Raw genomic sequence first — 26,224 nt, forward strand, 5'->3', positions numbered from 1 at the left:
ACCTTGTTACATTCAGTGGCCATTTATTTCTCTGCAACCAGAAAAATACAAAAAATAAATCAAAAACAGGAGGAAAAGAAAAACCTATTCATAACTGTTGAAGAGTAATTTATCATGCTTGCACATGTACAGTACATATTTATCCAATACAAACTTTTTTAACATATTGCCACAAAATTATTTACAAAAATAACAGTAAAACTGCACTTTCTTCCCACATTCTTTTTTTTTTTTCAATACACATTCAATAAAAATAAAGCTTTCTCTGATATGTCTTCTGAAAACCCCATTATTTACAGTGAACGACAGAGATGAGTACTGTCCGGGCTACGGCGTACGAGAGGCCATCTTGTTTTTGCATGTGATTATAGAGCAACAATCAGGTAACAATGACTCACACACTCAGAAAGGACAGAAAAAGGACAGAAAACAGGCGGTAATCCAGAAAGAATGTCAGATTCTGAGCGGGAGGGGGTGCAGCCCTTCCAACACCTCGAACACAAACAAAAACATCTCACTCGCCTTGTTTGTGATCAAGATCTCTACATTCAGTTCCCGGGGTTTTTACCTTGCCACTAAACTATTTCAAGGTGCATTCTTTGGGTTGATCGCAGTAGATAGTGGCCATGAGGCGAGTTCAGAATACTTTGAGAGGTTGTGGCCGTCACTTCTGTAGTGAGTTATGGGACTACTTGTGTTTATCAGAGTTGTATTATTCGTTGACATCAGAGCTACGAACTTCGTCTTCAGTGCCTGACTTTTATAATGGTATGCAACAATAATAATAATAATCATCTCCTTCCGGAAATGCATTTATGTTGTGTAACAGATAACATTGTGATTGAATTATCTTCGGTTGTCTTGTCAGTGCGAGAGATTGAGTCGACGGAGGAATGCTCTCCATATTGCTTCTAACGGCAGGGCAGATAAAATGGCGGGTGTATTTCTCCACTGAACTCCTTAACGCTGTACATGGGCCTATCGACCTCGACAACACCAAACTGGAGAAAGAAAATCCAGCCATCCGGAGGTCAGCGCCGTGCGGCCACCGCCCTAACGCCCCTGATGGTGAGGAAACGGGACGTGGCACAGCACATCGAAGAGCGATTAGAGCAGAGACACAAGCACACAAACCTCCACATGACCCTGAACCCTGGCAGGCGTGAAGCATTACGTACACGCTTATCCCCGTGACGCCACCCGCCCCTCTCCCCCGCAGCCACAGTGTTTGTTTATCCACCCACGCAACACACACGTGGTGTGTGCGTGTGTGTGTGTGTGTGTGTGTGTGTGTGTGTGTGTGTGTGTGTGTGTGTGTGTGTGTGTGTGTGTGTGTGTGTGTGTGTGTGTGTGTGTGTGTGTGTGTGTGTGTCTGTGTGTGCGTGCACGCTCTCATTGTCCAAATAAAAACACAACCAAACAGAAAGAAGATCACCGAAAACAACGAGGGCTGAACGGGGGGCAGCTGGTCCTCCAGTGCAGGGGCCCTCCAAGCTCTTTGGTTTCCAAGCCTTTATATAGTGCATCAGTCCGGGGCCGATGGGGGAGGCCGCTGGGAGCCCGGCCTTTAGGAGTCCTCTCCTGCTCTTCGGCCAGTTCGATTGAAACTATATAAAATATAAAAAATAAAACTTGCTGCTCTCACCAAAATATCCTGTTCAGGCTCTTCCTCTCTCTCTTCTCTCTCTCGCTCTCTCTCATCTCTCTTCTCACTCTCTCTCTCTACTTCTCATTCGGCAAGCTTATCTTCTGTCTTCTCTCTCTCTCTCGCTCTCTCTCTCTCTCTCTCTCGTCTTCTTAGTCAGCAAGCTTCTCTTCTCTGCAGGCGTCTGGGAGGAGCAGAAGGTGGAGGGATGAGGTGAAAATGTGCAATATCCAGGCAGTAAGTGTTAAGAAGGGCAGCAGACATAAATTATCCTTCCCAATGCATATCTTAGCAGGGATAAAAGGCTAGGGCAGGGCTGGTCTGACTGCAGCCCGATGGACTCACTGTTAGTACCCTGTCCAAGGCGCAGGGAAACTCCACTTTGATGTACAATTCCTAACCATACCAATCCAATATTACACACGGGTGCTGGAAGGTCAGTAGCAATCATAATGACCCAATGCAGACCTTGTAAAACAATCCCCCAAAACACACACACACACACACACAATTAATATTAACTATGTCCTCGCCTCTTAGATGAGTTACACATTAAGTCATCTGAGAATAACGATCAAATAGCTCAGAGTTATGTTACCCAGTAACTCATCTATGAGTATTGATCCCAAAGCAGACGTTTAGGGCTATGCAAGGTGTTAATAAAGCATGGATCTCGTTATCTGCTTCCCCTGATACAACTGTACGCTGAACAACACTCACTAAGGAAGAAGGAGCACTTACTGATGAGCCGCCTCTACACTTTCCACTGCTCACATTTCAGGCGCGTGTTCGTTCGCTGGCTCGCTTGCGTCTCGGACCGACCCCGTAAACATCGGTCGGTGCCAGGACATCCGCCCATTGATTTGATGGTGCGTTACTGCATGTTGTCAATTTATCATTGTGGATTTTATTTTCTAGCTTGTGAAATTACTTTTTTTTTTCCTTTTTCAAAGATTTATTTTTGCATTTTTATGCAATATTATAGCGTGAGACAGAGGAGAATCTATGGGAGATAGAGGGGAGGAAACGCAGCAAAGGACCACGGGCAGGAATCTAACCCGGGTCGCTGCGATCAGCACTTTGGTACTGATGAGCGTTAACTAGCTGTGTAACAACAAATAGACTCAATCCTGGGGGCAGGATGTTGTAGTGGTAGTATGGTTAACTTCCAGCCAAAAATAACTAAATTCCCAGTAAGTAACCAAATCCCTTGCCTCAGGTCTCAGTATACATTTCTAATGTTGTCTAAGATTTTTATTGTCTGGCTTGTGAAATTAGTCGTGTTTTTTTTCCCTTTTTCTAAGATTTATTTTCATTTTTTATTTTATATTATAGCGTGAGATAGACAAGAAGGTATGGGAGATAGAGGGGAGGAAACGCAGCAAAGGACAACGGGCAGGAATCAAACCAGGGTTGCGGCGATCAGGACTAAGACCTTAATAGTACGCCCCTTACTCGTGTTTCTAACGTAGTTGAGTTAGTAGCTTTAGCATCTTCCCTTTACGTACACAGCCTGCTGTAGTAGAAGCACTGCAGCGAGGTAGGCTGTCAGGCCTATCAGCCACCCCCTCTGCACACAGCCCTAACGGGGGACATGCCATCCAACGTCGGCGTCTACGTGCATGCGAGTGTCGTCCTACCTGAGGCTGGGTCACAGGGGTGGGGGGGGGTGGGGGCAGGGAAGAGAGGGAGCTGGAGCCCCCCCCCGGCAGGAGGCAGAAGGGTGGGGCGGTCGGTGGGTGGGTGGGGTGGATGGATGAGGGGTGGATGAGAGGAGAGGGGGGGGGGGACGGGCTTCAGTGCTGCTGAGCGTCTATACCTGCGGGGCTGAGCACCAGGGCCTGCAGGATGTCCGACAGGGAGATGATCCCCTCGATGCTGGAGCACTCGTCCACCACCACCAGACGATGGACCTGGTGGAGGGACACACACACACACACACACACACACACACACACACACACACACACACACACACACACACACACACACACACACACACACACACACACACACACACACACACACACACACACACACACACACACTAGAGTGACACACAGTGGCCAAGAAGGCAGATAATAACAATGCTCCAGGAACATTACTGATGAGCGTTAACTAGCTGTGTAACAACAAATAGACTCGATCCTGGGGGCAGGATGTTGTAGTGGTTAGTATGGTTAACTTCCAGCCAAAAATAACTGAATTCCCAGTAAGTAACCAAATCCCATCCCTCAGGTCTCAATAAACATTTCTAATTTACCGCAAATAATTTGGATCCAGTAATCACATATTGAAAAGCTTTGGAATGCAGAAATGTCCAAATGCCCAGGCTCAAAACATAACAGGCTTTTGCGTATGTGTGAGAGTTGAGAGTGAGTCTCTGCATGGCATCCGACCTTTTTCAAATTACGACCATAAACTAAATTAGAAACCATTTCTGAGTGCTAAAGTGTAATTGAGTGAGTGAGTGAGTGAGTGCCTACCTCAGCCTTCACGATGCGGTCCACGATGGTCTCCAGGGTCTCCAGCTTATGGCACTTCATGACTCCCTCAAAGTACTGCGAGCGGTGCTTCAGCGCCTGGGTCACCGTGATGTCCAGGTTGTTGTACGTCTTCTCCGCCGCCAAGTTCTGCAAACAGGCCAACAGGGGGCGCAGCACTTAGGAGCAAGTTCAGCAACTAGGAGACGGACAATGGCTTTCATTTTAGATTAATCGATTTTTATTCACGTTCAACATTTAGTCTGTAAAGATTCATCATTTGTGGAAGATGTCCATCACAAGTCTTAAATGAAGAGTGGGCTTTTGTCTAATGAGTGACAAAGAAAAAAGGCGATAAAGTTATTTTATAATGTGAAAGAAAAATGCTCAAATATGTATATTTCACAAGCTTTGAGCAGCAACGGTTCAGTAATGGTTAGATTAATACAATGTAAACAACCTTGATTTTCTGTTGGACGACAAATACATCCATCTAGTTGTACGACTAATCACCTCGGCGCTCATTGGTGACACAAACGGCTTGGGGGGGGGGGGTGTGCATTGAAAACAAAATGGTCGAACTTACGATGACGTCAAACTTGGAGTAAATATCCACCACCTTGCCTGTGAGGAGAGAACAACATGAGACGTCATCATCACATGTCACCCAGAGAGAGAGACCACTGCTGCGGTTTCACAGCGGGGCTCCCTACCGCTCTCGTCCACCACGGGCAGCGCCGACACCCTCCTCTCCACGAAGATGTTGAGGGCTTTGATGATGGGCGTGTCCGGTTGGATGAAGGCGATCTGGTTGTACGTGCCGATGCCCAGCTCCCCCAGGGTCTGCTTCATGAACGCTGGCTTTGGCATTTCACACACCTGAGAGAGAGAGAGAGAGAGAGAGAGAGAGAGAGAGAGAGAGAGAGAGAGAGAGAGAGAGAGAGAGAGAGAGAGAGAGAGAGAGAGAGAGAGAGAGAGAGAGAGAGAGAGAGAGACCATTTTCAGAGACTGTTAGAGCATCTTACCACTAGGGGGTGATACATAGATAAAAACAGGGAAACAGATGTCCAGTGTGTGCATTCAAGGCAGATGGAGAAGCATGTGAGGGAGGGCGATGACATGAAGGTGGATGGGCGGCATGGGACTCACAAAGAGCTGGAGGAACTTGAGGATCCTCTTGTGCGTAAGGATGTAAAGTGCATTCCCTGTGACAGGGTCGATGACAGGCAACCGGTGAATTTTGTTTTTGATGAGGGTGTACACTGCGTCAAACAGGCTGCAGATAGAAAACAGCAGACAAACGGGGATTACTGCACAGACACGTGTGTGTGTGTGTGTGTGTGTGTGGAAAGTTCTCTTCCTCAACACAATGTGCCATTACTAATTCATGCTCAAACACTGTACCTTGCATCAGGTGATATATTCACCAGGGGCTTGAATGTCGCTTGTAGGTACACCTCTGTGAGGGAAGGAAAAGGGGTTTCAAAAGAAAGTTCAACGGAACCATGGGAAATGTTATCCCATGTATTCAGCTAAATTTTTCCAACGTTAAACCAAATGACCTCTCCACGTCTCCAGCTTATGTTCCTCCAACTCGTAGATCTGCACCTGAAGACACAAAAGCAGAAGGAGCGAGTAAGCACAGTGAAAGCAGGACCAAGTCGTCCAGGGGTGGGGGGGTCGGGGGGGGAAGCCGCAGGGCAACCTACCATGGGTGATTTGTAGTATCGGTGTAGGATGATGATGAAATCTGTGATCGTCAACATCCCTGCGATCAAAAGGACAGCACATAGAGTTATGACGCACTTATCATCCTGGGATTGCATTGTGAGAGAAATGCGCCAAACGCTGTTCAGTGGTGCACGGAGATTCGTTTTAGGCTTTTATCGTCCCAAGAAGAACAATAGGATGCCAGGTCACCGGCATCATGTCTGCATATTGCATCATGCCTTTAAAAAAAACCGACCGTTTCTAGTCTCTGTGGAAAATGACGTTGTGCTATGGTGCATTGTGCGATCACAAAAAATATACATTTTTCAGTCGTTTTTATGATTTAAGTGTTTATGGTTTCCTTGTTTCTTGAGGTTTCCGTGAAGAGGGCGCGTCCACTAACCAAGCCCTCCTATTTGAGAGGAAATCCCGGCTGCTTACCCACAAAGCTCTGCTTCTCCGTGTCCCACAGAGGCGCTGCACGCACGCCATTGGCCACCAGCGCAAAGAATGCTTTCTTAACCTGTCGTCAAACAGTTGGATATAAACAATAATACAGAGCCATTAGTCATCAGATATATCAATGATGAATGAAGCCATTTCTTAGGTTGAACATTATCCTGAGCTTTCTTTGGAACATTTTGCGCTCATCCTTTTGTAATAAATGTGTGTAAAGAACAAAACTCATCCGCCCACGACTCTGTAAACTCAGAGATTTGTATCATCTGTATTCTGTTTGCTTTGTGGAGAACAACGATGGCAAGCAGATGATGGTCAGGTTTTTTTTTTAATCCTTTCAAATTAAAAACGTTGCCGGGGGCTGCAGTGAAATTGTTCTACAAAGAATCAACTCTCCTTCAGAATATAATGAAATTCTACAATTCAGTAACCAATTTCATTACACGCTACCCACCTACCCGAGCTGAAACGTGAAATCGTGAACAAAGCCAAGTTAACCCGTTCGAAAACCTCCCAGATTTCGCCAGCAGAATGCCTCAGGGGTAATTTGTTTTCCTCTCGTTTAGATTTAATTTGGATATGGGTGGCGTCTGTCGCTACACTTAACAGCCCAGGCCCATCAAGATTACTGTTTAACAGCTTTGGGACCATTTCAAGACAATCCCAACGTCAGCTCACAGACAGAGTTGTTTTTGGTATGTGTGTGTGTGTTTGCTCCACGTTAAAACATTAACTGACTTTGGCATTCTCTCCTTACCCCTCCACCATTGCAACCACTTAATACCAGCGTTTAATGTCCTTACGCGGATTAAAGAAGAAATAATAGGCTTTGTCTTGTCACGTAAACAAAGGCTTTCTGCCATAGTACTGGCCCGTATTGACATCACATCACAGCAGTGGTAATTCTGTGAATAGAAGCTGTGTGTGTGTGTGTGTGTGTGTGTGTGTGTGTGTGTGTGTGTGTGTGTGTGTGTGTGTGTGTGTGTGTGTGTGTGTGTGCACGAGCATATCAAAGTGAGCGTGTACAGTTGCGCAGAAGGAAAGGCAGGACGTACTTGGAGTGCGGTGTCGAATACCACCAACTTGGAGCTGGTGGGCACGATGTCGTAGCACTTGTGGGACTTCATGAAGCGCATGTAGATATCACTCTCTGGTTCAGCAGCAGCTGCCCGGACCGGAGAGAACAACAGACACGTCAGAGCCTGGGAGGCTCAAGGTGCGCTAATGGACGGCTATCACCTAACTATCACCGATCTGAACCACTAAGAGCCACTTACGGTAGTGTTCTGACGAGGCTACCACCAGAGTGCCTTGGGCTAGCCTCTCCTGTTAGCAACTTAGATCACCACAGCAGGCGTCAACCATATCATTGGCTCATTTGTGGCATGTTGGAAGGCACATAAACCAGGCTATATATATATATATATATATATATATATATATATATATTCCATTGTTTCGACAACCATTTCGACCAAGTGTTTATCGCTTCAACAACATTAAGATAGATATCAATTTTATTTAAAAGACAATATAGCCTATCTACTCCTGATGCATTATAAAAATATATTATTTAGCTCAGTTAAAAAAAATTCTACATTCAATACATAATTGAAAAAAACATAGGAAAGAAAGAAGAAGCCTAAGAAGACAATAACATAACATGAGATCATCCTATCTTTATACAGTCTATGGTCCCATCAAGGGAACCCTCAATACGTGACAGAACGAGAGATGAGGACTTCACGCACATGACAGATTCGGCCGACGTGCGTCTCATACATAAAGCGGTGCATTGCAATTGGTTCTTAACCGAATGTGTAAGGGACGTTAAATTAAGTCCCACCCAAAGAAACATTTGTAAACTGCCTAAATCCTACTAGGCAGTTTCCTACTGAAGCAAAGTAGCCTTGTCGTCGCTGTGACTGTTATTCCGAAGCGTAGAATACACACGTGCACTGCTGGCGGTCACACGGGTTAAAAACAACTGACCATTTAAACGTTCAAACCACAACAGGAGACACTCACCGTCATCATCTATGTCAAGTTTCTCCAGCATGCCTTCGAATAACCCGTGCACCTAGGAGGGAGAAGGGGAGACGTGCTCCGGTCAGGAGAGATGCTAAACAGTCACGACGCACACACTCGGCCGGCTCACAACAAACTTTGCGGGTGATATTATGAGCGGGCTGATGACGGGACTCCTCAACAGGGCCCCGAACGATGTTGTTACCGAAGTCGCGTCCGGGAAAGAAATGTTCGCGGTTGGTCAATAGCTGCACAACTGCGCTTGTTTACAGCGCTGCGATCCACGCGGCGCGCAACAGAGGAGCGCGCGAACAGACGCTCGCCGCAAAAGGCATGAACTTTGTTGGCAAATATGTATTATTTATGAACGGCCACACCCCTTTATAAAAGTGGAACATTCCCAATAGGGTTTTTCAATGCAGCGATGGGGGACAATGCAGACATACTGGGCGAACTGAAACTGAAACTGCCACTGTGATCTGCGACTCTTGCTGGTAAATTGAACTGACCTAAAAAATAAAAAAAAAGAGCGAGGTTTATTAAATCGTATGTTGAAACCGATGTCCCGGTATTCCAGCCACAGTCATTCCCATGGGGGGAATGCGGGCACCACCATTACGTTGTGTGGAAACGCCCCTCCGCGCTCGACAATCGGTCCCTCACCATATTAGGAAATCCCCTGTGTTGCCTAGCAGCAAGAAGCAGGAGATACGCGGTTACGTCGTCGCAGCTAATTAGACGCGAGTAACGCAGTGTCTTCAATTTGGAAAAAAGACGGCATCGTCAAAGCCATGAGGGCAATAGTTCGTCGGCAGCTATTTAAAAATGTGTATATTATAAACCTTTGATCTGCCTTTTCAGAAAGAAAAAGGAAAAAATACATAACGCAAAATGCTTAGTCACTTAAGTTAAAGACGAGCAGATAGCCACTGCTTTTTCTTCTGCACACAAAATATTCTACCCCGGTCTTGAATTTGCAAGTATAATTCCAAGGGCGACACTGCGGCAGGGCAGGGCAGCCCTTATACATGTCCTACGTGTTGCCAGGTCTCCCCGGAGCGACCCTGCCATGGTGACACAGCGCTTTCCTTGCCAAAACTACTGCAGCACCATAAATCGCGCCTGGCTGCGGCACAGACAAGAGGCTCCGCGCTCTGCTTTGGTTCAGACAGAAAATACCTCGCTGCCGTGCTATTAAGAGGAAAGGAGTGCATTCAATTCTGTAAAAGAAAAGCGAGTGCAGGCAGACAGATGTAAGATGGACATGCACTCATGATGGATCTACTCCCTCTCTCTCACGTGTCCTTGGGTGTTTAGCAACACACCAGGCTAGAGATGAGTTATTGATTTTTGATTATTTCAGTCATCATTAATCACTCAAAGCTACCAGGGGGTGGGGCAATCACACGACTGACAGGAGGCAACACTCCATCACACAACTTCTCTCCACACAAGGACGTTTTGGCTATAAAAACACACACACACACACACGGACACACACACCCCCCTGGTCATGTGGCATCAAGGATTCATACTGAACAGCCCAAGACAAACCCTTGCTGTATTAACTACTTCCATTAGAGATAAAAGCTCCATGCGCCAGGCGTGGCGCCACACTACATACAGTACAATCCCCTTGACTTTGAGAAAGGTGGAACATTACATTAAGGAAATATAGTAAACATTAACACCAACCAGGGTAGGGCTTAGCAATCGGCTGGAAAAGGCAAAAGCAGCCGCCGTACTTCAATGACACTCATGAGTGGGTTTGACTACAGCATCCGTCCCGTGCCGTATCACATCCCATCACAATGGCAATGCCTTTTTAATTGTCGGTTAAAATAAACACAGAGTAACCGAACAGTACAGTGACCGAACATCAAACGGTCGAGAGATTGCCGTCTCTAGTGAAACATTCATTTCACGTTAGTCATTTTAACCGCCGTTTCTTATCGTCTCTAACCGAACGCCTAAAGGAAACCAAAAAACAAATCTCGCACTACACCAAACGGTCACGGGAACCATGGCTGTCGACTGGTCGCTCGGCCTTCCTCACCTGGGCCTATGAGACGCTTGTGTTCGGTACGGATGTAGCCTACCGACGGTAAATGGTGATGGTATGGACTGCAACGGACTGCATTTATACATCGCGTTCCTAACCAGTGGCCACTCGAAGCGCTTTACAATATTTCCTAGCATTCACCCATTCGTGCACACATTCACACACACCGACGGGCGGCGTCAGCCACGCGGGGCGCCAGCCAGCTCGTCGGGGAGCAGTCAGTGTGAGGTGCCTTGCTCAGAGACACCTCGACACTCAGGACCACGCCAGGAGGAGCCGGGGGGGGGATCGAACCAGTGGCCTTCCGGTCACCAGCCAACCCCGCTCTACCTCCTGAGCCACATGCCGCCGCCGCCCCCCCCTGGTGCAGTCACTCACGTGGTGTGAGGTAGTGTTGGGCGTGGCAGGGCCGGGCGACGGGATGAGGGGGGGTTTGGTGCGCGGGAGGCTCAGCCGCTGGGCCAGGTCGGGCGCCGTGCAGGACAGCGAGCGGGAGCGGGAGCGCAGGCTTTGGCGCTCGGCGGCCGGGGAGCTGGGCTGGGCCGCCTGGGGGAACAGAGGCTGGCTGGAGGCCTGGGCGGGGGTGGGGGTGGATACCTGGATGGGGGTGGAGGGGAGCGACGAGCCACCAGAGCCTGTGGGGAGAGGAGGAGGAGAGGGAGAGGGTCAGTTTCTGTCCCGGGATGGGGTTCGCATCAGGTTTGATTAAAGGGAGGAACATGTCCTAAAAGGGGTTTAACATTGCGGTGTGTGTGTGGACGATGGCTGGTTTACGCAGCCTCACCTGATCGGAGTCACTCTGATTGGACTCTGGGGATCGGTGAGGCTACACACCTGTGGCACATTGTGCAATCAACATGCACACGTTAAACCAGCCATCGTGCATGGCCACATGGATCACCAGCCCATTGTCGACACATTTTTACAAGAAACCGGTTTCCAACATCACCATCCTGTTTTTCTTGTCTAGAGGAGCCCAGAATAAGTCCCCAAGGTGGAGTGTAGTGTGAGCATGGTTACAAACATGTTGGCCTAAGGATCTCCCTGACACATGGCACTGTGAAGGACACCAGATGAACAAGATGATGATGTTAGAATATAAGTAAACTCTGATTACTCCACAACACATTATTAAACTTTTAAATCACAGACAATCTCAGACTAAACATCACAAGGACTCCTTGCTAACCTCATTAAACATAATTCTTCAATTGACTAGAATCCCTACTCTCAAATGTATTTATTTGTAAGACGATGAATGATGTAGACTGAGATGAAGTGTGTGACTGCAGGGGGGGTGAGGACATCGTGTGACGGCGTCTGATTGGTCAGGCTGCTCCGTGTCATCTTATCACTGCGGTGAGGACAGATGGGAAGGCCCATCTGATCAGCGGGGGTACAGGTACCCCTCACTAGGCTGTGTGCAGCCAATAGTCTGCCAATACAACTCTACCGTCTCGACTCGAGATGTCTTCCCTGGACATACGGTCGGTATAATTCAAGAAGGATCATAACGACAAAAACAATGTACATCATTGTATACAGATCTATATATAACAGTTCTGCGATACAAAAAAAAAAATGAAACCACAAATTAAAAATCCATTCAGTTTTCAGAATGAATCCAAAGATAGAAAAGGGAAGCTTGAGACCCCCTTATGTCATTGATTTGATAATCGTTAGATTAACAGAGCATAACGTAATCCTTCAATTTCCCCACCTGCTCCCATTCATTTCCCTCCTGCTCAGAGTTGTCACAGAGCCCACTAGCACTGGGTTCAAGGACCAGCTGCTTGGGAGGCAGCGTCGGGTGGAGAGTCACCTGACGACCGTCACACGCCCCCCGGACCCCCCTCTTACGCAGGGAGACACGGGACTCACACACCCCTGCTGACGCAGTGACCCTGGGGAGGAGTCACGAGTGTGGCGTGTCTCAGACTTGTACTTGTTACTTTTGTCACCCTCTCTAGCACTCGTGAACATAGAGAACAGTGTTTTCTCATTTCTACCAAAGCCAAATTTGGCTTTGACCTTCGCTATAAACGATCACCCTAAACTTCAAATCCAGGGATCCCCCCCACACACTCACAGCGCCTTCACCATGTCCTCAACCTATCCAGTATGGCAGATCCATCAAACATCCCAATAGCTATCATCAACCAGTCAATCAACGGTGCCAGGCTGACCTGGCACCGTCCACCGGGCCTGGCCCTCTCTCCCTTATCTCCTGACATTTAGCTGGCTTGTACCGGCCCCCTCGTTGGCCCGCGTTGCTTCCGCAGGGTCTTATTTTAGCCCCGCTGTTGTGGCACATTCCTCTGCAGCAGCAGATAAGCAACACAAGCCTCTGTGCGAGGCCAAAGTGGTGTGTGGCTGTGACACCACCGGCGTTCCAGGACGTGTGTTCTAGTCGTGTGATGGTGCATATTGATGTGGTGTAGCGCGGGCCAGGTCATGCGCGGGTTCCGATGGAGGGCTGACTTAAAGAGCCGGCCAACTGGCACCCGCTGGGAACGCAGAGGGGGAAATATGATGAACGTGACGCTGGGCGACGTAGTGTCATGTGCATACACAGGGCCGGACAACTGAGTAGTACTAGTCTCTCTCCACAAAGCCTCTCTCCAAACGAGGAAACACATTACATAGAAATATAATTGGAGGAAATGTAAGAGCCTCCGGTTCCAATTAAAATGCATTACATAAATATTCAGAAACACACACACACACACTAATACTACTACTCAGAATACACAATAAATAACATGCAGATATCCGCATCGCATTGGTTAATAACAACGCCAACACTGGAGAGGTGTGTGCGTATGCACGTGCATGTGTGTATATTTGTGTACATGTGTGTGTCTCTCTTAGCCACAGCTGATGTGCAATTTTCCAGTGAAGGAGATTCCCAGAGCAACTAGAATGACTCCAATGAGACTTCCAGGAGCCCTAATAAATGGTAAATGGTCAAAGCGCTTTACAGTGCTTGGAGGAGCCGGGGATCAAACCACCAACCTTGCAGTTACCAGCCAACCCGCTCTACCTCCTGAGCTAATGCCTAATACTGAGACTGCAATCTGCAGCAAGCTGAGTGAGTCCAAACACTAATGGCCAAGTGCATTACAAGCCCAAACTTAAACACTAAACATATACCTACTTTTGCATAATTGCTTCATATTCAAAATATTTTGAATGGGTATGACTCGGTAAAGAGCGATAGTGAAAAGAAGCAAAGGTAGAGGTAAATATGCAAATAAACATACGTGCGTATTGACCCCTCAAGGTTTCAAGAGTATTTTCCTACAAGTAAGACAGTAAGACAGTAAGACAACAACCTCACAGTAGTACACACAGAGTTTGTCCACAACGACAGTAATTCCTGTCCAATGCTGACCACTCCCTTAAAAAGCTATATATACAGTATATATAACCAAGCAAGATGCACAGATACGCCATCATCCACCCATCTCTCCTCTGGACTGATAAGTGAGAGTACGTGTGAACACTTCTCAGCTGCTGGTGAGGCACCAGGTATGCGATTGCTGGGCTTCCCCGCTGGGCTGATGTGTGGACGTGCTCCGATGCTGCAGCACCTCTATACGATGAGAGCCCATGCATTCGCTGCACCAGATATAGACTGGCTGCTGACTGTAACTGGACCTCCTGTTCTGACCTAATCCTAAATGCAACGCAGGCAACCGCCCCCCCCCCCCCCCACCACCCCCACCCCTCGACGCCAACACACTCTATGCAAGGCTGGGAAAAGGGGCGTGGAACGCGGTTATAGATAGAAACCTACTTCTAAGATCCCCGTGGAGAAAAGGGTCTGCTGCAAGCCCAAAGAGACGGGACGAGTTTAAACAATGAACTCACTGCAGAAACCCAGTGTGCATGATAAAAAAACAAAAATAATACATGCATCACACTATGCATATACATATAGAAATACACTAGCAATTCTAGAGGGCTAGGGAGTTGAAATGGCTTAATAAATGGGACCAATGTGTATAAATTGGGTGTATGCTGTGATGAAAACAAGGTGTGGGGGCACTATGCGCAAGTCGCAGACTGTGCTGTGCAAAAAGGAGCGGGCGGGGGGCTTGTCAAGGGTGCATTGAAAAGTCTGGCGGCAGGATGGACCTCTAGAGTCACTCTGTGGGGGAATCAACCCAGATCGAGTCTCATGCTGAGTGTTCTCCTCTGCTCGACCAGAGAGTCACAGAGCGGATGTAACTGCGTTTTCCACTATGGCCAGCAGTTTGGTCACCATCCTCTTCTCTGCAATCATCCTGCTGAGTCGACGCCAGCCCCCCCTGGACAGCTTGATGCTGCTGCCCCAGCACGCAACAACCACAAAGAAGAGGGCAACATGTTCTGCATTGTCCTGCATACATTGACGGACCCGAACCTCCCTTAGGAAATGTAGTCGGCTCCGGCGCCTCTTGTGTACTGCCTGTGTTCCTAGGCCAGTCTGGCTTGCTGCACAGGTTCCTTATATGGTTATGGTTCCATATATGCATGAGAGTTTATCAAGGGATGGTGCAGTGGTGCATTTAAAGTTTTGCTGACGCTTTTATCCAAAGCGACTTACGTCGGTATGTGAATCATTCACACATTCACACACGGACGGCAGAGTCAACCACGCATAGCCGATAGCCAGCTCGTCAGGAGCAGTTAGAATGAGGTGTCTCGCTCAGGGACACCTCGACACGCAGCTAGGAGGAGCCGGGGATCGAACTAGCAACCTTCCGGTTACCAGTCAACCCGCTCTACATCCTGAGCTACTGTCGCAGAGGGCAGTGCAGAGGGCAAGCTCCAGAGATCTGGGTTTCAAACCCGTGATTCCTGCCCTTGCGTGTCATGAGGTTAAGACCTTGAAACCCACGGGCACAGAGACCATGAATACCAGTAGGTGTGAACAATGTGTGCGTGACAGAAAGACTTGAGGGCAATGACCTGCTCCCCCTTCCCAGGAACAAGTCACGGTCTTGTGCCCCCATAGTCAACTAGGATTGGTTCCAGCACACACTCCCCACACCCCGACCTACTCTCACCAAGCAGAAGATGGATGGATAGGAAAGCAAAGCACCTGATTGGAATTGTGCATGCACAGGGTGTTGTTTTGTTTGATGGCAGATAGCTTGTTTCCCTGAATCACGCTCTTTGAGAACCTCTTTTCTGGCACAGCCCCGGCGGAATTTCAAGTTCCGATTTTCCGTTTTCTGTCTCTTAACAATAAAGTTTGCTCTTTTTAAAGTAGAACAGATATTCAGGAGAGACTTGCAGAGAAGACGCCGGCTGGAGAAAGTGCAGAGTCACTCTGTTACATAACAAAGTAAAGCTCACTGCACCACCTTTCTACGGCACAAGCACCACATCAAATACAAATCTATGAGTCAGCACAATATCACTCCTTTGTTGTCCAGAGCCGTCAACTCTGGTTAAACTCACACACAGACGCCCCGGCCAGGACAGCGGTGAGCGCTGAACACAGAGGGGGCTGTGGCTTGTGACATTTGGTGTGCGTGCCCTTTTCCTTTTGATCCTGCATGCTTTAGGAAGAAATCAGACACTGCGCCACCGACCACCGCCTCAATTACTGGTGGAAACACCTCCTCTCGTCTATGAACACAGCCTGTCAACCATTAATAATCATTGCCTCATTAAGTGACACCAACCATTCACTTAGGTTTGATCTGATTGATTGATTTATAGACGGACACGACTGCAGCAGTGATATGAGTGAGTGAGGTAAATAACCATCACTAAACGGCAATATACATTGCCGTATATATGTCAACAGACATTCCACCGGTAGGTGTGCATACCGTACACCGCGAGAGTAACAGAAGCCTACAGCGTCTACCGCCCCACGGCTATGGATACACTGTACATCCCCCACACAGACAGCAGACCTTCCTCACAGAACGTTACATAGCATACAGCGCGAGAGGGGGGGGGGGAATGTAATATCACACTCATGTCTTTGTGTATCATGCATTTACACCTAAAGGACTGCAAAACAGCCTCAGAGCAGCGAGGAGAAGAGAAGAACGGAGGGGGGGGGGTGGGGGGGTGGGGGGGGGTGTGTGTTACCGGGCGGACCGGGCGACTGGGACTGCCCTCTGCTTGCCAGCCCATCCTGCTCCTTGCGCTTCTTGCTCGGCGCAGGCTGCCGAATCTCTTCATGGAGCTCACTGGGGCGGCCGGCGGTCCCTAACCAGACGGGAGCATGGCTGCAGCACGCAGCACGCAGCGGGCGATGTGAAGGCACGGGGAGGTCTTTACGATGAGCGTCACCGGTAGAAACCGGGGGGGGGGGGGGGGGGGGGGGGGGGGGGGGGGGGGGGGGGCTTTATGGTCTTCCGCCCGGTGTGTAGAACATCGCCGCTGAGAGAGATATAGTAGTACGGTACTTGAGTCCTTGTGGATGCAACGCAGGCGATGGAGTTCGGGAGGAACTCTGGGAAAAGTAGTCTTTGTTCACCAAAGAAAGTCGATCAATCCGATTGGAAAAGGAGCGAATACGTGTTCATCTCGGTCCGTGTGCGGTAAATGATCTAAAGACGGATCTAGCTCTGTTCATCTCAGGTGCCCGGCGGGGTCGGGGGGAGGTGTGGGGGGGGGGGGTTCTGTGGCCAGCAAGCGGGGTCCGCGTCGGCCCACCGGTCTCCAGGGAAACACGCGGTCGTGTGGAACATCTGAAGCAAGGCAATAGATCAAATCCCCAGGTCCGTTCAAATAGGGATGAGAAGAAACACAAACACACACACACACACACACACAGACAGACAGACACGCACGCACACACACGCATGCACACACACACACACACACGCAGAGTGGTGCTGTCCCTGGTGTGGCTTGCGCGGTCTGAGGAGCTGTGAGTTGTCAGGTGCAGCTGCGGCGGCAGTCTGTTTAATATGGCTTCTCTTCAGCAGGCGGTAACGGGAGGCCACAGCAGTGGCCACGAGCGACGCTGCACTGCAGCCATTGGCTGGCTGAAAGGGGGGTTCTCCGCCTTCTTTTGAAAAAAAAAAAAAAAAAATACCCAGAATGAAATAATAAATTAAGAATAATGATATCTAAAGCCCAGGCACGTTGATCCACATGAGCTGTTGCTGCACAATCTGGCTCCTACACACCAACACTGGATAGATCAGGAAAGCCCATTGGAGGGAAGTGACTGCCCGCCACTTCGGGAAGCCTGACCTTTAAGCCTGCTGAGAACTGATTGGAGGAGGAGTGGGTCAGAGTGGCTCCGTCAGCCGATCAGAGAGTGGCTTTAGTCGCTAGTGTCACTCTTCCCCTTCCTTAACAGATGGCTCACCCCCCCCCTCACAACACTTCAGATTTAACCTGGCAGATTATGCAACCTCTGAGCCGAGACCCGATAGGTCAGTGGACCTGCAGTGAGGAGTCAACGCGGAGCCACCCAGTAGGCATCCTGAAACAGCCCCACACAAGATCAGGTCAGGTCTAGGGTTAACCCATCCACGTTTAATTCATTTAAGAGCCAAGCTGTTTGATTGGGTGTGCTGTGTTAAGCCAGGCCAACCCATACCACACACACAGCTTTGAAACCAAGAAAATGACTCATCTAGTCGTCTTATTTTGATTACTGAAACATTCCTCCAGGTTTTAGGGTTAGGGTTAGTTCACCGCAATAAACCTCCGATCCTGCTCGAGCAAGTCGTCTTCCCTTTTAAGGACGCTCGCCACCGAAACGCTGGGTCCAGTGTTTACTGAAAACACACCACATGGAAAAGGAGAGAACGGCAGAGAGAGACAGAGACAGAGCGAGTGAGAGAGACAGAGACAGAGAGCAAGAGAGAGGGAGAGAGCGACAGAGACAAAGAGCGAGAGAAAGACATTTCCAGATAAGGCTAAAAAAGGGCAGCAAGTCATTCCCCATCACTGGGAGCCTTAACAACATCTAGAGACGATCCACATTTCTACAAGAGTTAAAACTCAAAAGGAACATTCTCAATATGCACATGATGAAGTGTATCGATGCAAAAATGCATGGAAGCACCGTACACCATTGAGATGTGCATTGACTAATCATTTTACTCTAGAATGAATATTCAAACTGTTGAGGTGCCTTTGGACTGCAAAACCACCTTAAGAATCAGCAGCCATTTGGGGGGAGAGAGAGGGAGAGAAGACCAAGATCATCAGCACACTCTTGTGGCAGGAGAAGGAAGCGCAGAAACACACCCTCCTCTACCAGAGAACATGGAAAGCTATTGGAGCACTACCAGCACCACCACCACCACCACCACTACCAAACAACAACGTCTGTTTTAAAATCTTCTCCATCGTGACTAAATTAACACTAAATGATCCTTTGCTGCAGTAATGTTGCTAGAGACCATAGGGTCTACCGAACTGGGGGACACACTGCTGTACGTTTGATACATTTATGAGTGCCATCGATCGTTCATTCCGTCCAGAGGAAAGCAATTGGCGGGGGGGGGGGGGGGGGCGGGCTGAGTAACCCTGGCACCAGCGGGAGCCATTCCGCACTGCCCGAGCCAACCAGGGGCCCGGGCGTTCGCACGGCACCGCGAGAGGGGAGCGGGGTGTGTGGAAGCCACGGAGTATGAGTCACCGGAGCGGCGTTTGATCCCAGCTTCCTACAACCCCTCAGTGAACGCTCTGTTTCCATGCAAAACATTCTGCCTGTTGTTGTGCAATATCACAACGTGCAGCAACAGGGCGTGCATGGTGCCACTCTGCCCCAGCCCACATCTGCTCTCATCCAAACAGTGTCTCTGCCGCAACACACACACACACACACAAAGAGGGAAGATGTCTCAGTCGAACTGAAAAGGTTACTTTTTAAAACAAAGACACACGTACACAACTATGCATCAGTGGTGGCTTCTCCAGTGAGGAGAGAGAGGAAGATCCTCCTTAACGTTGTTGAGAATAAAAAATGTAGATTGCTCAGACTACTATAATGAATTAATGCCCTTAAATATGACTACTTTAATGCCTTTGTACGTGTAATGTTCATTTCCCTGGGTAAAGGGACATTAGCACCCCCTATCACCTATTGGATATTACTTTGGGGAGGACGTTCCTCCCTCAGCCTCCATTGACTCCCATTCATTTCTCGGGAACTACTGGCGGCCGGTGAGTTACATGGGAGTCAATGGGCGAGAGGAGGAAAGTCCTCCTCTGAGTGGGTGGGACTAGCTAAGGGATCTGAATCGCGTCAACGTCTATTCACGAATAGGCTGGAGCCCTGGCTGCTCTATGAACCAATAAGCAGGAGCCCTGGCTGCGCTATGAACCAATAAGCAGGAGCCTGGCTGTGGAGCAGCCCGGAGGGAGGGTTTATCCCCTCAAGTCTCTACTCTCTAGTAGGGCTGCACAATATATCGAATTTTTATCACGATGACGATATTGGCTTCCCACGATGACACGTAGTGTTCTCGCGATATTTCGAAAAAAAGTAGTGCCAGTTTGGGGGCGGTTCCGTGCCGCTGCCGTATCCAGTGGAATAGCCTACATTCACTATAATGGTTTCTAATGTCTTCGGCGAACGTTTTTATTGCCGTGCCGCTTCCGTGACGGTTCTGGTGGAAATTGCCCTTCACTCTTTATTTCTATCTCGTAATGTCTCCTGCGTCTCTATGTTGCGTATTTCTTCATCTGTCTCTATGCCGCTCTGACAACGTTGCGCCTGGCAACCGATAGCCGTGGATGCCATCATGGCGGACGGGCTCAAACCCCTCCCCTCCCCAAAAATCACGTGACTCCTCATTCTCAATAAAAGCGAGCATGTACAGCGCAACACCGTATGCAGTGGCGGATTTAGGCACGGGCGAAGCGGGCAGATAATACCACCCCCCCCCCTCAACAACTCCACAACCCCATAATCGCGCCCCCCCCCCATGAATAATCGTGGTAAATAATCGTGATATCAATATTGATCAAAATAATCGTGATAATCATTTTGGCAATAATCGTGCAGCCCTACTCTCTACGCTACGAGAACCAACGAACCCGCTCGTATGCCTCGTTTCCACCGAGCGGTACTCTACTGTTCGTTGCGGTACAGTGCAGCTCTGTTGGCTTATATTGGCGTTTCCACCGAGCGGTGCGGTCCGGTTCGCTTATATTGGCGTTTCCACCACCAAAAGTCTGCCGAAATAAACAAGCTGAGTCTACCTATTTTTTGGTACTCCACCGTTGGGTTACCAAGCCGTCTGAACGGGTGGCGAAAACGTGGAGTTACAGTCACCGTTATTCTGAAATCACTTCGCGTTACTTTCCCGTTTGGTATGACCAGGTCACTGATATCTTTGCAACATGGATTGACTTGATCTATAAATGAAGTCCCTCAATCTTATTTGGCTTAACACCATGACCAACATTCTGAAACATCCATTAACATCCACATTTGCCTCAAACAATACAGCTTTACAGCCCATGTTAATAGTTATGAAATTATGTTCTTGTTGTTCTTTTAATTGTTTGTTACTCTGTCTGTTCTGTTTAATATTGTGGAAACGATGTTAGTGAATGATTCAGAGCATGATGCATTTTAAATGGCATCACTTTTGTTCTTGTGTCTTCCTTTTTCTTGAAACAATTGTAGCTGAAAATAAACATAGCCAAATTACAACCAATAGCTTCAGTCATTGAGGGCAAAAATAGGCCCAATGATAGGCCCAGATTTTTTTATTTGATTTTTCAAGAGTAGGCCTGATTTGACTAATTGGCTTTGCATCCTTTCCTTCTGCCCTAGTCCAAGACATGCTGCCCACCAGCTTTCAAAGTACAATGCTGCCACTGGTGGATTTGTATAAATTTTATTCACATAATTATCCCTTCCTGCTATTTTGTAGTTCACCAAAACACCCTGAAACAACTTGATTCTCACATACTTATGCCACCATACGCCACTAACATTGCAAGCAGGCCAATGGCAACCAAGCGCGCAGTCCTTCCTCCCTCACTTTAAAAACCACCAGCCGCCACTGACACATACATGTTGCTACACAAACATGCTGCTACACGTGCACACACACACACACACACACACACACACACACACACACACACACACACACACACACACACACACACACACACACACACACACACACACACACACACACACACACACACAGCTACACATGCACACAGATGCACACACACACACACACTCACAAATGTTGCTAAACATGCACACACACAGATGCACACACAAATGCTGCTACACATGCACACACAGATGTGCACATGTGCACATACACACATAAAAGCTTGTCCAACAGGAAGTACAGTGAGACTTTAACTTTATTCCATTGTTTCCCTTGTTTTAAGAGGAAGTTGCCGGTGTAAGGAAGACAGAGGAAGGGCTCCAGCTGGCTCTATTTGTTATTATCATCATCAGTGTAGTGTTACATTAGTCTCGCCTCCATTACATCAACCCAATGCCATTACAACTGGTGCATTGCATTCTCATCGGTGCATGGCAAGTGGATAAGTGAAGAGGCATCTCCCAGAAACTGAGAGAACCATCTGCTCTCAAAGCAGACACTGCCAAACACACCATATCTGGGAGTAAGCATTGAAGATTTCTGAAATCATGTGCTTGGAGTGTTGTCGACAGGCGTTTCAATAAGCTGTTGATATTGTCATAACCCTGTGACTCAATCTTCATTTTTCAATGCACTTGTAAGTCGCTTTCGGCAAAAGCGTCTTATGTCTAATGCATGCCTTTGTTTATGTTAAAATAAAAAAAGATTGTTGACTTTAATGTCCACATGATGTTCACACAGTAGGATAAAAGATGCACACTCAGTCCGTCTAACACACACTGAGAGACACTCACCTTTCCTGGCCCTGGAGAAGAGCTTGAGGCTGGAGGACGAGGAGCTGGACGAGGAGCGGAACATACCACTGAAGCTCAGCCGGCGGGGGGACTTGGGAGAGGAGCTCAGCTGCTGCTGCTGAGAGGGGTAGGGGAAGATGCTCTTCGGGGAGCCCGGGTTGACCTTGGTCAGGACCGGGGCGGACCCAGGGCAGGAGGGCGGGCTGACGCTGGAGCTCCTCAGGAAGACGCCCTTGGTGGGGCAGGAGGTGCAGACGGGCAGCTCCGCCTGGGGAGAAGCAGGGCGGAGGAGGTGTCAGGAGGCGTCTTGGAACATGGTTCAGCCCTGACCCCAGCGTAGGGCTGGGCTGATCGGTCGCGGGGTCATTTAGGGACTTAAGGTCTAGAGTCAGGACGTACAGATAGACTTTGTAACATGCATGGCCAAGGATATTATTATCTGAAAAGGGGCAGACCGATGTATCAGTTAGCCAATAATATCGGCCGATATTTTGGTTCCAGCGTTCCATTGGTATCAGAGTAAAGTCCACGGATAAAGGAAGGGTAATTCCATTTGATTTATTTGAGTCATTAATTATTGACATTTTTATTTTGTCGATGCATAGGTATAATATACTATGTATACACATTCATGTTATTCATCTTTAATAAAGCAGATATATATGCGTATATAAAATCTATTTATACAGGCAATATATGATAAACATACATACGTATATCAGGAAATTATATCTACTATCGGAATGCTTCACATCGTTAAATCGGTATGATCGAAATGACAAGAATGAGTTTGAAATGTCCTAGAGAAAACTAGTTAATTCTGATCCCATACCGCACGTGACTATACATTTCAATAAAGACCATAGACTGTTTTGAATAGTATTTTGCATTGATACGCATATCGTCATGGACTCTATGGACTGTGCAGAACATGTTTCCATACGGCCCAGCTGCAACGCCCCTTACTCATGGTGTCAGGCTTTCTACTGGATCTGTTTCAGTCAGAGATTTATTGAGAAATTACAGAAATTTAAGCCTGATTTCTTTCTTCTGCTTTCTGTGGTCCCTTGGTGTTGCTTAAGTGACTTCTGCTGAAACCAATGCACTTCATTGTATTGCCTACCATGATGGGGGGAGCATCCTATTGGCTAACTGCTGCAGGGCAAGAACATGTAGTCCAGGATCGCCCTACATTCTTCCCTTCTTCAATAGATTCATAACAAGATGTGCTTTCAAAAGATAAAAAAGTAATCCGGAAGGCATTGTATTATTTTATGTGCAATGATAATGATAAAAGTTAATAACAGCATCAACATAAGAAGAAAGTGAATAATAAATACAAATATATGTGGAATACATGAGGTGGAAACTTCATGGTCCATTCTTGGACCATGGTCCATTCTTGGACCATTCTTGGACCAAGTGTTACATGACGTTAAATTGTGACCTTCTTTTTCCTCGTGCCAACTGCACTGAGGTACCCCCCCCCCCATAAATAAAACTAGAGGTGCCAACAGAAGTTTATTGACTGTGTGACATACTGGACAAGAGTACAGTTATATAATACAATGAACACACACAAATTATATTTACTGAAACACTTAGATTTCTGTTATTTTCAAAGCCATACTTGGAAAGACCTATGAAAGTAGGTCTTTCCAAGTAAACTACAAAAATCAGTTGTGTATATATCTATGGAACGGTGTGGCAAAGGAAAAGCTGGCTCACTGGTAGATCACCGTACCTCTCAAACTTCTAAGAACTCAGAAGCAGGAAGGGTATTTTCATGCGTGTGTGTGAGTGGATCAGGTCACTGTTTGTTTAGAGCTGGGGCCGAACGCCATACATAACCACCAATCCACACACAGGTCTGCAGGGCGGAGCGTGCACACGCCTCTTTCTCTCTCTCTCTCTCTTCCTTTCATTGTGCACGAGCAAGTTTAGGCAGGTTTCAGCCATGAGGGCTAAAAACAAGGAAAACAAACAGACGTGACGGTCTCATAAAGACTCATAATGCATAGTGTAAATAAACTAAAATGTAATTAACAAAGAGGGAGGGATTCAAGGTTATATTATATATTTAAAAAATATATATATATATATATGATATCATATATATATGGTCTGGTCTGGTCTCTAATGGTGTTGAGGGTCCGTCAGACAAAAGTAAAAAGATAGATTTGTCATAAACATTACGCTTCCCACAAACATTACTTGTAAAACGCTTTCAAGGGAGATTATTTGTGGAAAAGGTCACCCAATCTCCGAATGGTCTTGATGATTAGTCAACATCAACGTGTCTCCTGGCGTCAACTTAAAACGTTGCCCAATAATCTTTGAGGCCATCTGAGACATGACAAGTAGGCCGTCCATTACTCTTTGTGGGGGGTTCAGAGTGCAGGGTCAACGTTTCGCAGCACAGACACACAACAGCTCGGCCTGACGTCTGTTGGCTGAGGGAGGGTTTCCCGTAAAGGTTACCCATCCAACACAGTGTTTATGCTCATGGTTATTGCACATTGAACCCAATACGATGTACAAAGCTGCCCCTTACAAACGTTAAGTGTCCTGCTTTTGCAATTCAAATGTAGTGTTTATTTATAGTAGGATCAAACCATTACCAATAAAAGTAAGGGTATCATTATGTCAATGTGCTTGAAAACAAGGAAGAACTTTTCTCTGATGCAATGTTTGTTTGACGTTTTTGTTTTGAAGGGAGACTTACTATTTGGGGGAAGGTACAACCCAGGTTCAGATCAATCTCCCGTTCATCTCGATGATGAGCAAATATCAGCAAGCCTGACGTCACAACCCCAACATGTTGCCCTATGGACTTCCCAGCCATGACATGCAGGTCTATGTAAACTCTTATTGACAGGATAGATTAAAGAATACTGAATACTACTTTTTTTCTCGCCCAAACCTAAACAGGAATAGTTTTATCTGAATACATTGACTTTACCTTTAAGTCTGATCGGTGCAGCATGATTGGGTCTCTCTGGAAGTCTGATATGAATCATAGGCTGCTGCAGTAACATAATTGAACATGCATCACATGGGGGGCGGAGAGAAGCAGCCCAGTGTTGTGAGAAGCAGCATACCGACCTCATGCCATCCGTGGATTTGTTGTCATGTTAAGCAGGCCTATACTGAACACGCCCTCGAATAACACATGTCTGCGATACGACTTCAACGTAGGGTTGCATAACATTCGGCAGCCCACACAATAATAAGCTTAAAAAAATAAAACCTAGGAAGTGTAATAGCATACACAAGCTCAGTTGTAAAAAAAACATTATAATAGAAGACTAATTCTTTCTTTAATTTCTCCCAAATGTCCCGTTTACCTACGCATTCAAATGTACACATAGACAAAGACAAACGGTTGGATTAACTTTAAAGGGTAGAACTGCAGACAATGACAACCCTGGGTGTTGACAAACATGACTTTAAGTTACGACGTCACGTTTGCGGCTGAACGGGAAGATGCTGCAAGAAGAAAAGGCCTACTTGTCCCGTTTTGTCTAATTGAAAACATCAGCACATGTGCTGCTGACCGAGGCACACGTGGAGGAGTGTGGACACTACAGTGTTGGCATGTTGGAAAAACACGCCAACTAACAATAACATGTACTTAACTTAGTAGAGGGGACTTACTGGCATGTCAATCCGCAGACTTCTCCTTTTCTTCGGGATCTTTTTAGAGCCGTCTCTATCGGACTCCATCACCGTGCTGCCCATCTTGTTGATATTCCTGCACTGCGAAAGATATCGCTTTCAAACTCCAAGGGCAGGGCGATCGCTTTTAATACGAGTGTTTAAATGCAAAATGTGCAACCGATCCACCTATCTCGCGTTGTGTCTGTGCAAAAATGCTGCCTCACAACTATGAAGCTGCCTCTTTTAACCAGGAAGTAGGCATGGCCGTGACCGAGGCAGACACCCACCACGACCCGACCTGTTGTAGAATAACACGCGCCTTC

At 47.4% G+C, this 26,224-nt stretch overlaps 1 protein-coding gene across 2 annotated transcripts; it reads right to left on the reverse strand.

Moving 5' to 3' along the window:
- On the reverse strand, positions 1–26,180 carry LOC311361399 (5'-AMP-activated protein kinase subunit gamma-1-like). 2 transcript variants are annotated; one of them, XR_014638609.1, is made up of 15 exons: positions 25,899–26,180; positions 22,242–22,509; positions 10,766–11,022; positions 8,326–8,377; positions 7,353–7,462; positions 6,280–6,361; positions 5,838–5,896; positions 5,691–5,736; positions 5,533–5,587; positions 5,278–5,404; positions 4,842–5,007; positions 4,715–4,752; positions 4,132–4,278; positions 3,286–3,558; positions 1–1,829 (listed from the first exon to the last, which is right to left on the reverse strand). XR_014638609.1 is itself a non-coding variant. In XM_084481567.1 (15 exons), exons 1-15 carry the CDS (start codon positions 25,980–25,982, stop codon positions 1,798–1,800), a joined length of 1,617 nt encoding a protein of 538 aa, XP_084337693.1. In that variant the 5' UTR covers positions 25,983–26,180; the 3' UTR covers positions 1–1,797. The 2 variants fall into 2 exon arrangements, 1 of the variants encoding a protein (XP_084337693.1); XM_084481567.1 differs by having other exon boundaries at positions 3,465–3,558.
- Positions 26,181–26,224: the final 44 nt, after the last annotated feature.

The sequence above is a fragment of the Micromesistius poutassou genome, assembly GCF_964030765.1.
Source record: "Micromesistius poutassou genome assembly, chromosome: 16".
Classification (NCBI taxonomy): Eukaryota; Metazoa; Chordata; class Actinopteri; order Gadiformes; family Gadidae; genus Micromesistius; species Micromesistius poutassou.